We start from the raw sequence: 14472 nt of genomic DNA on the forward strand, positions 1-14472 counted from the left end.
TGGATGTAGGTTTCATGCTAGTTGACCCTCTTCAACAAGATGTATATGATCTCGAACTACTAAAACTAATGGGAACATTGCAACTTAATCAATAGAATTCGATTTGCACTAAAGGGCTACACAAACATTATATTGGTTACTACTCAGAGATCAACCAATTGTAAATGTTTTGATGATATATGACTAGGCACAAGCCACAAGAAGCTCTGTTTTTATCCAGATTATATGCCAGTTGTCACTCGTCATCATTATCATCAATATATCTCGTCAATTCTGAGACAACTGATGCTTCTCGCCTCCCCACACTACCCATAAGATATCTTGATTTGGATTACTTAGTTCCAGCCAGTTATTGTAAATGTGTGCTTGTTGCTAGTTGGTCCCACCCCTTTAACATCAAAGCACTGCATACATATTTGTTACCCTTAGTTTTAATAGTATGGGTGATTTTTTTTTAAAAAAAGCATACGTTCGTCACCATCAGTCTATCACATTCCATTCATTTTATGCCATTTTATCTTTCCCTTATGCATTTAACTTACATTTCTTGTTTCTCTCTCTCTCTCTCTCTCTCTCTCTCTCACACTTTATCACTTTGTTTATACATTTACTTAATAATCACTACAAAACTATGTTTGTGATTTAGGTAGTAAGAAAAAAAACCCAGAGAAAATGGCAATTCAACACAATTAATTTCCAAAATGATATATAATATTTTGTAGTGGTAGTAGTAATGCGGCTATTTTTCCTTCTTTTTTTTCATTTTCACAAATTTTTTTTCGATTATTATGATTATTGATTTGTTGCTGTGTGTTTTTTTTTCAATGTATTTTTGGCACACGGATTCTTTTTTTTTGAATTTTCTTTCATTTTACTTCCCTGTTCTTTTTTTCCTCTTGTGTTTTTCGAATGTCTGTTTATTTATTTATTTATTCTGATATTGAATAATTGTATAATAAGTCATGTTTATCGATTTTATATATATATATATATATATATATATATATATATATATATATGGGTATATGCATTTATATACACATGGAATGATCGCTTCCATCGGCTTAATCACTATACTTTTGGTCAGTACATTGTCGTTTCTTACCTTGTTCTACTTATAATTCACTTCAATTAGCACCCCAAAAGTTTTGAGTTGATGGGGGGGTATTTATAACAAGGGTGGATGATTTCATTGAAATTACGTATTCCAATCCAAATCGGATGATTTAATTGTGAAGCTTTCATTTTCTTTCTAGATTTGTGAAGAAATTCTCATAGCTTATTTCCATCTGAAGTCTATGCTGATGATGATAATTTCATCTGGAAAGACAGTAAAAGTTTATGAGTTTTACTAGGAGATTTCCATTGGTCTGACTACAGTAGTCTGTACTTGATTGTTGAATAGTTTTGCTATAATATTTAAGATGTCAATTTTTCGTTTCAGTGCTATTTCATTAGTAGTGATGTAAAAAGACTTGATATTCAACTTCGTTTATCTTTGTAAAGATGATTCAAAATAAAAACAAGCTGTTATTGAACACATAAATAGAGTTTCAGTTTTCGTATATCCAGGGCTTCAATAAACCTGAGTATACACCGTTGGACCCTATTGCATAACACTAAAAAGAGTGACTCGATATTAACCTTATGAATGATCTCAACCAAATGTTTCGCAGCCCCCAAATGCCCTGGTACGGCCGAGAGTGGGGAGACTCCGCTCTTCCTCTCGAAATGCTCCCACACGGCCACGCGTATATAGCCTCTACTAGGGAAGTCCTACTCACTGCCTTCTCGAGGTAGGGGTGTTGTTTACGAAATTGAGAGGACGGAAAGCGAATGTCCGGCGCTTTAACCGGGTTGGTGGACATTGGAGACTCCACCTAGGGGAGTTGGAAAACCCTGATTCCAAACCAACGGTGCACATGGGCTCCAGTATCCTGTAGAAACCAATGGCGTATGAACCAATGGTTGGTCGCCGGCTACCATGGGACTACATCTCCTTACGATGCTCCACTGCCTTGTGGATCAGACCTTTAGGTCGAAGGCTCGGGATGTGGCCCCCTAAGAAAACCACCTGTTTTGGTCTAGGCACTCGGGCAGTATCATATCCCTCACACATATCAAATGAGATTTGTGTGGCGCATATGTAACTGGTGCCCACGTGTACCAGTATTTATGTGTTCAAATAAATACATAAATGTTTCGCAAAAGAGGATATTTATTCATGCTATGATCGTATTTGTTCATTGCAGTTCTCTTTTTTTAGCCATTCAGGTTTGTTTCTTCATAGTTCATATTGCATTATTCAAATGTATCAACAGAAAAACTGATTGTTTTACTATTAACATTTCTCATGTTGTTTTAAAAATAAAAACACTTATTACTTATTATTTGAAGGTAAATTCATAGGGGAAATTGTAAGAACTCATCTCTTTACTGAATCAATCTTCCTTGTTTCTATATTTCTCTAGTTGATTGTAAGTAAATTACATTTTATTCTAACAATCTAGTGCATCATTAATAATAATAAATTTTCATTTGATCAAATCATATTTGTTTGTTTGTTTTGTTTTTCTCTTCTTTTTTTTTCACATTACATGGACACATTTTTTGTTTAGATACAGGTTATTATATTTATTGTTTATGCTTTCATACATTTTCCATAGTTTGCATAACTCTCTCTTTCACATACTTTCACTCAATTATTTATATTTTTTCACTTTCTGTACCTTCTCCTTTGAAATTCCATCACAATAGTTTACCGCTTTAGTCGGTTTTATGTTTTATTTTCCCTCTCTCCAGTGTATTTTGTAAAAGAAAAGACATTTGTATTACATCCCCTCTCTCTCTATCTCTCATATATATATTACGTAATAATGAATGCTACTGTAAAGCTTTTATTTATTTGTATCCTCAATCATAATAATAAGGATTCGAAGATATTCGAGAAATACTAAACTTTAATAAAACATTTTATCTCTCTTGCCATAATCTAATGAACTAACTAAGTAACTAACCATTCGACTATTTATATCTGTATATATTTACTTATAATGATAATAATCTTGTCCAAAATGTAAGTTCTACACATTTGTCCAGAATTCCACACAAATTCTTTAGATATTTCTAAGAAATTTACCATAGTTCTAATCATAGGAAGATTATTCTTAAAATACCTTTAATCAAGATTTTTGCTTTGTGGTTGAAAAAAAAAAACACTTAGATAAATCATGTGAAATTACAATGAGAAAATAGCTAAAAGACAGTAACATATATTTTTTTCACTGATGTAAGTACTTTTTTTCTGTTGTTGCCAAACACAATCCTTCTTATTGGAAACTGATATAAATTGAAAAGAATTAATGTAAGCTATTGAACAACAGATAGTCAGTCAGTAACAACGTAGAACTTCGTACGGACGTACATCAGTTCGAGTTGCCACACCACATTAGCACAGAGATGCAGTGGTCGATTCAAATCCCGTAGTGCTAGATGCAGTAAAATTATAAGCCATAATAAAAAAATAGGGTTTGAAGATGTTATTCAAAGAGTATAATTCAGTGAAATAAATTTGGAAAGAGAAAAAAGAAACGGACATGAAGAATTCAGAAGATAAGAATTTGGGAGAACACAAAGAGTGAATGCACCTGCGCCATTGCAAACGATTTTGAGCCATGTCATTCAGGGTCTCTAACCATCGGTTGCTATCATCTCGTGGTCTCCAACCAGGTAGTCTACACCTACCAATATGACTCAGTTTACTTTTCAGTGACTTCATGGACTTGTGTCATATTTTGGTCTGGCCGCCCCCTAGCTTTCTTCCAACCTACTCCCACACCATAAAACATCGCACGTCGAGGCAGTCGGTGGTTGGGCATACGTAACACATGTCCCAACCACCTCAACTTATTAAGTTTCACTACTTCATCAATTGATTTGCCATCCTTACCTAGTACCCGTGTCCTAACAACTGTGTTACTTACTCCATGGTCCCATGATATACGATCAATTTTTCGAAGACACCTATGATCAAATACTAGTAACCTACGAATATCCTCTACTCTTACCGGCCATGTTTCACTGCCATAAAGTAGGACGGAACGAACTGCTCTGTTTTACATTTGGGCTTTCTAAACATTGAGCAATTGTTCACCTCCGTTTAAAGTTATACAAATTTACAACTAGATTATTTGTGTATTCATGATGAAAACCATGTTTGTTTAAAAAAGATGTTGTACGATAATGATAATAATAATAATAATTTAAAACACGATTTTAAATTGCTGTAATATCTTAATCGTAACGCAAGTCTAAACAAGAGAGATATTTTCAATGGAAGTATTAATAATAATAATAATAATAGTACTTAACACTTAAAGTTTAGGGTAAGATAGAAGGTAAGCGCAATTGTTTCACTGTTACCCGATTTTGCACTATTTCACACAATTTCTGCAATCAATGAGTATTAGTATTACGTAGGGGCTGCAACTGAAAAGTACACGTCTGCCGATATGGTTCAGACGAGTAATCTCAACGACTTCATTGATTAGTACTATTTCATGTTATGCTCATCTCCAACTTTATTCCAATCTACTTCTGTTGTATCCTGATAAGCATAGTGAATGGTAATTTTTGGGATCTATTTATGGACCAATACTATGAATATATTTTTATCGTATAATTGTTATGTAACTAAACTGTTCATATTCATGCCCCTCTTATTATGAGCTTTATTTTGACCTATGAACTATTATTATACGATTTACCATTCATGAATTATTCCCTGTCTGTTAATCTCTACCTCCCTCATTCACAGCCACGTCTGGCTAATTCTTGTACAAATGTTGTTTCATATTTTATTGGTACATTGTGGTCGGTTTGTTTGGTATATAAACTCAGTATGCTTGAAATGTAATGATTCATATCTCAGAGGCTGAGATTAGTGTTTTGGACTCAACTGGCTGGGCTAGACAGGGAAGTAGGGCCAATCAAGACTCTAGGTCGTTCTTACGTGTTTTACGCGTCTTTGGTCCGATCGATAATTCACTGCCGTCTAATCCTCAGTCACAGTTATAACAATTGTCGACGGGGTAAAAAAACGATCCAAGGTCAAGTTATAACAACTTCTTTGTGATAGAGAATCATATTGTTTTTCATTTAAAAATTGAAATAAAATGGATTTATATTATTGTATTTGGCAAATTTTATGCACAATTAATCAGAGAATAATGATTATATATGAAAGCACCATTGTCTATTCGATCATAGAATTTTAATAAAATCTGTGAGATAATTATCTACACAAAGAGTTTTAAAAGGTACATGTTAATCATAAAGTAATATTTGACTGTTCCTCCTTAATTATTCTATAATTATTAGTGTGTTTACTCCTGTTATACTACAAACCTGAGTCATAATTTCTGTCATTAACTCTACTTTTTCAGTTGAGTCTAGTTGATGTAAGTACTTCTTTTAAAACGAAGATTGCATTTTATCAGTTTACTGTATTGTTTTATCCTCTACTCACATCGCTTTTATTCTCATTATTTTTCTCTTTCAAGACAACGTATGTCTGCCAAAGAATGTCTCAATCATCCTTGGCTCCTCCAGTCATTAAATCAACCAATCATAATCGAAACAGACATTAGTCATCAATCATCACAAACCACACTGTATAATAACAAGAATAGTAGTAGTAGTAGTGATCATAATGTGAAATACGCTCTTGAATTATTCAGTGTAGATCCAGTTGTTGAAATTGTTGATGAATTTATATCACCACATTGTTTAGCCCAGTTTATAGTACAATCTCCTGTATATATTGTTCCATATGTAGATGTTGTTAGTCAAACAAATTTTTCTAAACTAATGCCTTCATTAAAATTATGTGTTAACTATCTTCCTATTATCAACTCAGCAGCATCTACACATTTTACCTCTTCGATAAACAACCACCCATCATCATCCGAACAGTTTATTAGAAAGATATCCAAAAAATTAATCAATGGACATTTCAATCTACTTAAAAGTCTTTCCGAGTCAACCAAAATTTGTTCAAGTAATTCGAACAGTGGCAATCGTTATGTTGATACTGATAAGTGTTATCAGTTGATGAATAGGCATCCCATCGGTATACATGATGAATCAAGATCATTAACCAGTTATTCTAAACTATCCATCAACAACTTGTCAAATTCTAACGTAGTTGAGTATAATAGTTGGAGAAACAACAAATCGACTGAAAATTGTGTATCAATTTATTTGTTTATTTCAAATTATTTACAAGAATATCAATTATTCTTAATGTTTTGTGATTTAAATTATTATAAATTACTTGATCGTGATTTTTATTTCTTTAACCGTCATAATACTACTAATATTGTTGATAGTAGTAGTAGTAGTATCAAAGATTCTATTAATACAAATATTGAATTATTTGTAAATTCTCCATTGTCAAGCAAAATTCACCACCAGAAACAACAACAACCTAATGAAAATGATATAACTCAAAATGTAATGAATAGAAATTATGAAATGAAAGAATTAATTAAAATATCTAAATATACTACTGATATAATGCCAAAAGTGAATGAAATTATCCCGAAAAATTTTATAAATTCACATATTTCCACAATTCGTATTGAATTAAATTCATCAATAAAAGAAAAATTGAAACTAATGAATTCCTCAGATGATCATTATAATTTTAATCATACAAGAGACTATTTATCCTATGACTTTTGTAAGTTATATGATATTTTTAAAGTATAATTTAATTGATATCAGAAGGAGTTTTGTGGATATTACAGTAATTTCAGTGGTTAAGATCATGAGTCAATTGAAGCTAGACCACCATTCGAAACCAGGTTTCCCATGGTGGTCTAACATCAACTGACTCACGATCTCAATCATTGAAATTACTATCATCTAATTATTAAAAAAAGGTGAATTGTTTTGTTTTTAATAATTTGTAAAATCAAACTTATATAAACATTCAATAGAAGAATGATTATGGTACCGATTAATTATTTTAATGAATTGGTGAACAAATAATTCGTTTCCAAAAATGGGAAATATTAAATTTCATTTTTGTAAGAACTAATGCTCCCAAGATCATAGGTATTTTTAAATGATGATGGCTAACTAACATGAAACCTAGGTCAAATAGAGTACACTGTTTGCTATCTTCAACTAATCGATGGTCTTAGTGATGTTTGAATTCTTGTCACTAAGCTTCATAATGAACTGCATTATTCAGATCTTAACTGATCTATAAGACTAACACATACATCTTCAATATTTGAAATCGGATTTTATGTCCAAAGTCAGTGTTACTCTGTTGTTTAAACTGAAATGTTTAACAACTATATGATTTAGTTAATTTTTAATTCTGTAACATTCAACCTAGATATCAAAAATATTTAAGTCTTAGTGTTTAATTAATATTTATTTATTATTTCCTGAATCTATTACAACATCTCTTAACTCCTAAGATTCTTTGAGATGCATATTTCTATTGAAAAGTGTAAAATTGTTGTCTCATTAGTGTTATTCATTTGAAGCAATAGTTTATGTACTAGATTTTATGAAATGTAAGTAGTTAGATTGCAAATTCCGACACGGTTCCGTCATAATTTAATATAAATAGCCGTGTAATACAAAGATAAGTACATGAATCTGTACCCGATAGATGTGTTATATTGTTATTTAGTACTGTTCATGGTTCCTATGTGACTCAGTAGTTATAGTAATGATTTAGTCGTTTTAAAATACATGAAAATTAACTCATCATATAAAGTTCTGTATAAGTTAGACATTTACTGTGCATAGAAAGATTAAAGTTGATTTTATTCAGTTATAGCGATTCAATATTCTTTAACTTTGCTTAGAATAACATGATAAATGCATGAAATGTAATTTGTTTCGCGTGTTATGAGTTTTATTAGTATTCACTACTTATAAGTAGTGAAATATTTCCAAAAGAAATATGATTCGATATTATTTTGTTTGGGTAAAATCTTAGCTAATTTTCTGTGTGCAATATAGCATAATGCATGTTTTGAATCTGTGTTTCTGTTTCTAATGTCATACACACAAATGATAATTTATTTATTTGTTTCCATTGACATGGGATGTTTTTTTAAAAATGATTCAGGTTGAAATTTAAATCACAACTATTGAGAAGCAAAGAGCATTGCACCGCTTTTTCATTTTATTATGTGGCTTTTTAGTAGTGCATGTCAAGAACCTCTTATCTTCTCAGTAAACATTCTATTGAGTTGTGCAATTGTTCACATTTTTAAAAATTTTGTCCAATCATCGATATATGTAGCTTCGGTCTTTATTCTGGCTTCCAGACAAGCCAATTTATTTATTCTTCTTGATTCACATTTTGACCTTGTCAGCTATTCGCTTATCAACTTAACATGAATTATTGATATGACTAAAGCATAATTATGATAGTGTAGAGTAAAATGGGTTGATATTGTGAAGGAATACTCTTAGCATTGACTACTCAAAATGATGAATGATCTTGGAGTAGAATATTTATGAATTTAGTTGAAGATTGTAATAAAAGGTTATTCGTACAATGAATTATTTGTCGAACCCTGCGTCGTACGTCTATAACTAATCGATTCTGAAGTCGAAAGAAATAAAAATTGATATTTATTTTGATTAAAAGTCAATTTCGTAGGATAAGCTGCAAACATATTTAATACAGTTAATCAGTTTACGGTGGTGATGTTCTTTTCAAGGTGTATCAGGAAATATATGTGGTCTGTCGTTAAACTGTATTATTGTGCACTAAATTAGTTGGGAATTAGTTTTTGGAAGTATTCTATACCTTCTGAATGTGAAGTACTGTTTGACCAGCATGTACTTTTTTCACTTTTTGCGGTGTACTATTGGAAATATTTGAAAAAATTGTTTACCTGAGTAGATATTTTGGTGCTGGTGTTAAATTCAAAAATGAAGTCAATGTGTGTATAGTGAAAGGTAGAGCGACTTTTACCTACATAAATTATCTTTAGCGACAATGTAGTTCCAGTTTAACTCTAAAAGTTCTGCTTTGTAACGCACCAGTGAAATCGATTGTGTTTTATGCTTTCGAGTTGATGATGTTTGGCCACTCTTTACGTTTGATTATCATTGCTTCTGAGAAATTGACAATTTTCGGTAAAAACCATGCTAGTAATGCTAATGGGTAAACCTTATTTATATGCATAATGCTTAATTACTAGTTTCATATTAAATATCTTCCCTCACCATCAGTGAGCAGTGCGACTAAATCAGTAGTCCGCACCAGTCAATGTAGATGTTGGCCGAATTGACCTAAGTATAGTGATGCAATGTACGAAAAATTTGCTTTGAGTTACATAAAGTTGTCCTGTTTCATATTTGGTGACTTTTATAAAACGACTTATTGTTTATACCAGTGATACAAATGAAAACATTCTTTATCTGACAAACACCAAAAATGGTAATTTTTTATACCTTTGGTTCTCGGCCTTCATTCAATCAGTTTAAAACAGCACAGAATTACTAAATGAGAGCCTAGACGGTCATTTCGAATGGAGTCTAGACATGTGATTTTATTAACAGTGTGGCGTGTGCTACTAATGTCGACAGATATGAGTAGTATGTATCATCCGTCGAAATTGAAATGCCTGGAGGCAAAAGGTTAAGAAGATCGAAGAAAAGAAAACAGAGAATGTTTGCTGTGAAAACCAAGGAACAATGATGTCTGAGACGATTGATTGACATTTTGCAAATGAACCATTTACTATATGGTTCTCAGATTTTACTAAGATATTTTGTAATTTTATGTTCTAGTACATTCGATTATCCCCATTTGTGTTCTCGCTCACTACATTAGTAAGCCATGTACTTTGACTACTAGGTTTAACTGATCTACACCGTAAATATCAAAAGTTATTATCAGTTATATTACAATAAATGTTTCCGTCTTATCCTATAGTATAATTTAAACAGCCTGTTATTTAGTAAGAAAAAGAGAAAATTTTCTTTTCGACGAAATCATTTACTTAAGCTGTACATTCGTATATATAGTTATATGGAAAATGTATGTCTATAGAAGGATAGAAACAATTGCATCACAAAATTGATTCGAGAATAATTAAAAAATGAGGTTAACATACTAATCAAGGGGTAAGAGAGAACAAAATTTATGGGTCAGTTCCAATCCAATATTCCGTGATACATACTACTAAATATAAAGAAAACTTTCTACTTTCTTTTTTAAATATTACGAAAAATAATGTTCATCTTGATTGAGTTTTGTTCTCTAAGCTGAATGGTTTGATTAATCGAACTCAGAGAACAAAACTCTATCAACATCATCCATCTTAGCTACAAATCTTCTCCACTATCCTCATAATAATCATCTAAGTATAATTATCTTAGATTAAGTTATTTGTTTAACTCATTACACGATTTATTTCGAAATTTATGTTTTATTTTTTTTTATTTATTTTCAATTTCTATTTGAATTATGGTACCTCTTTATTCTTTTTCCTTTTTTCTTTAAAAAAAAAGTACATGGCGTCTTTATTTTTTATTGAAGTTTATCTTCCAAAAAAAAGTTAAAATTTAATATTGAATGAATCAATTATTTTTTTCTTTTGATTTCTTTATTACTTTACTTTTCTTTTTTTTTTAAAAAAAAATCTATTTCATTGTTTACATGAACTCATCTTTATCAATTTCATAATATTAACGTTCTTTTTTTATTGATTTTAATTTGTATATTTTGTTTTACTTATATTTATGATAAGTTTTCTAGAGAGAAAAAAAGAAAAAGAAAAAAATAGATAAAAATATATTTTTATGTAATTTAAACAATTTTCTTTTCTTTTGTTTTTTTGTTTGTTTACTTATGTTCATGTAATTTATAACAAAAAAAAATGTGAACATTTCATGGAATATAAATGAGTTTTTTTTTTCAAGATTCTCTGAGTATTAGGTTTCTTTTATAGAATATAGGTTTAAGCTAAAGATAATGAAATATGATTTTCTTCCATGGAATTAATTGTATTCTATTGGTTGAGAATGTATATGGTTTTATTTTTTTGAGGGGAAAAGATATTTATTAGTCAATTATTTATATACTTTCAATTCGATTAGCTAACATCATCTTTATACTTACTCAGGTTTTTTTTTATATAAATGTATACATCTGTAGCAGACATAGAGTAGTAGTCTTACTGTATAATAAAAATATCCTCTAGCATATAAAGGTAACGATTTAACTGTTTTTGATAGAGGCTGTAAACACATGACCAACCGTATGAAAGCATTTTTATAAATAGAGTGGACTTCTCAGCAGTTAGTCAGTCAGTGATCTTGAGTGTTGTTAGAGGTATGAGGGCGGTTATCACTTCCCGGTTGCCCACACCGTGAAAGGGTTCTTCTAAAGGTACCTAAAAAACAAATTGGTTTAGAGGTGGTCTTACTGACCTGAGAGCGTGACCGCAATGAGCAAGGGATACAACTGCTTGAGGTCGGTCACACACGACCTTTTTATGGGCAATTTTTGTGTTAGCTCCGTACTTGTTGTGACTTTGCCGCCCGAGATGGATATCCATGAGATAAGGCGAGGTGTGCATTTTTAGAGTCGACCTTTTTTAACCCCACTCTTCCTTGTGGGAAGGCAACACCGCTGTTACGCTGGTTGTCTGAAGGAAACACCTTACTGCCGTCACACCTCTGTACAGTCAGCAGTACGAATTCGCCATCGGACCCTGGGTTTGCTGCTTTTAGTCTTACCACTCTTCAACCGACCTGTCTGACATGGTAGAACTTTGAGGAATGATTGTTCCAGCTAGTATACCTCAATTGGTTTATCACGATAGGCAAGCCCGACCACCACTTCAATGTAGCAACAACGTTCGGGTTGGACTTATCAGCCTTAGCTGATCATTAGGCCATTGAAAGTGTGTTGGGTGCGAGTTTAATCTAAAGCCTACTGGTCAAAAGCTTTAATCACTAAGTGATCACTTTATCTTCTCTTCATTTAAACACCACATATCATAATTTACATTGATGATTCATTAAAAATGATCAATCTACAACTGTATTATCATTTCTCAACCCTAAACCATATGAATCTATGCATGAAGATATATGTTTTGTTGTTGCTGTTGCTTTTTTTCTATCAGAATGATTTCACAAAAAAATAATGATTAGTCCATTGCTTCATAATCCACATTTTGTGTATTATCTTTTTTAATTATTTGTCATTATTTCTTATACTTTATTTATGCATGTGCTTGCATTAAAATTTATTCATTTTCTATATATTAAATAAAGCATGGATTAAGCATAATCATAATAGTGGAAATGATAATAAAGCATGGAATTTATTCAATTCTCCTCTAATCACTTCATCTTCAATGTTGTTTTCTTTACGTGATCATCATCATCATCATCATCATCATATTCGATGTAATTCAATCATTAGCAATCAACCAATTCTCAACATCAACCAATTCATCAACTGTTCATTCAATAATTATGACCGCTACCAATTAAAATGCCATTATCAACAAAACCAAACAACAATTATGAAATTGTCTAATATTAGTCAAATTAAATATATAAATTTACCATTATCATGCATAGTACATCGTATACAATTAATTAAGACAAGATTATTTCATGATTTATTCAATTGGATTAATTTATTTTTAAGAAATCTTTTAAATTTATTATTTTTTTTATTACCATCATTATTTGGTAAATAAATTAAGAAAAAAAATAAGAAGAAAAGAAGTTTATTGAAAATAAATGAAAACAAAAAAAAGGAAAAAAAGTGGGGCGGGGGGGGTCGAGGGGGAGGAGACATCATTTTATCTTACATATTAATGATTTCAGTTGATAATGAACTTGAATCTGTCCAATTTCTTGTTCATTTATTTTTTTTGCGTTAATATGTAGTGATAATTTTTCGTTTTCGCTCGTTTTTAATCTTCTTCTTTTTGTTGTTGTTGTTCGTTTGTTTGTTTTTACTCAATTCGTTTCTTTCTTGATCTGTTAATATGTTTGTGTACATGTTCACTTTCGACAATATTCAAAATTCTATTTCGATTATTGAAATGAGAAGAAAAAAAGAAGAAGAAAAACTTTAATAAAGAAAACTAAATCTCTAGAAGAAATTAAATTGTATAAAGGGTACACTTATTTGAAACAAGTTTTGTATGATGTTTCTGTTCTCTCTTCTGTTCTCTCCCCCTTTCCTTTTTATGTATTAACTGTTATATATTGTTCAGTTGAAATCTACTATACTACAATTGCCTTTTTAGTGTCTATTAAATTTAATCATTTTATTTAATAATAGACGAATTTTCAAGTTCTTGAATATCGAGTAATTCAAATCGCTGAATTGATCCATTCATGATAAACAATATGTAATCTCTCATCATTTCGAATAAAATATTATTTCTGATTGAACGAATGACTTAATGCGCCATAAGCATACTGTTTTTGTTGGTTTCATTTAATGACAGATAATTTTCTTTCTTTCTTTTCTGTTTGCCTATGTATGCTTTTTCTAAAAGACATTCTGATATTACTTATTTCTTATAACAGCATATATATATATATATATATATATATATATATATATATATATATATATATATATATATATATATATGATAAATAACTGCTCAATATAGTTGTATTTTAGGAATACATTTTAATTTTATGGAAAATGTTTAATGGAGTAATTCAATACATATATGAAGTGATAATTGTTAGTTGTTTTGTTATATCTAGAGCTTAGATTTTTAATATGCCGCATATAACTTGAATACTGGAATGCTAGAACCCTCCCAAATCACACATGAGAAGACAGACGACAAGTGAAAGAAATAATATTCCAATTAATATCAATTATGGTACAAAACTGTCAGGTACTTAGTTTTTAGTAAGAATGAAATTATTATAGTCCTTCAATCAGCATACAGGGAGTTATCAGCATTTGTCCAATAGGGAAGCTACATGTAGGGATTCTGAAATATTCTTCCGAAAGATGATTGGATGGAATATGTTCTGCTCTTTCTGAGCTTCTTAGAGCTTCCTCGAGTACACTCATGAACCGTCCTCACATGTTTTCAATATTTTTTAGTTCATAATTGGATATGTAGATAAACATTATACTATAGATAATTTTTACAGTGTGACCATTTCAAGTTGATGTGCTTTTAGCACCGAAACATGTCTGAACTTTTTAACTACTCTGTTTTCAAAATATGGAAATTAGCAATGAAGCTTGTATTCCTTGTTGTAATTCAAACTAACAAATAATTACTTCTTGAGATTTATGTAATACTAAGTTAGTATTTACCTAGTTATACCTAATATGTTAGCTACTCAAAACAACTGATTTAGGCTTACAACTTAACCGACTTTCTTATTCTCATATGGAGAATAATGTTTAATTTTTTTTAA

The 14472-nt window shown here is 30.8% G+C and overlaps 1 protein-coding gene across 2 annotated transcripts in view; it reads left to right on the forward strand.

The window, feature by feature from the left end:
- STK17A (Serine/threonine-protein kinase 17A) overlaps positions 1–14205 on the forward strand; it is a 54566-nt gene extending 40361 nt beyond the window's left edge. The window contains exons 8-9 of one of the 2 annotated variants that reach the window (XM_051209921.1): positions 5562–6742; positions 12482–14205. In XM_051209921.1, the coding sequence (XP_051075408.1) occupies positions 5562–6742; positions 12482–12552 (1252 nt within the window). In that variant the 3' untranslated portion in view covers positions 12553–14205. Of the gene's footprint in view, positions 1–5561; positions 6743–12330 lie in introns of both variants that reach the window. The other variant, XM_051209922.1, reaches the window with a different exon arrangement.
- The last annotated feature ends 267 nt before the right edge of the window (positions 14206–14472 follow it).

Source organism: Schistosoma haematobium, chromosome 1 (genome assembly GCF_000699445.3).
Source record: "Schistosoma haematobium chromosome 1, whole genome shotgun sequence".
NCBI classification, from domain to species: Eukaryota; Metazoa; Platyhelminthes; class Trematoda; order Strigeidida; family Schistosomatidae; genus Schistosoma; species Schistosoma haematobium.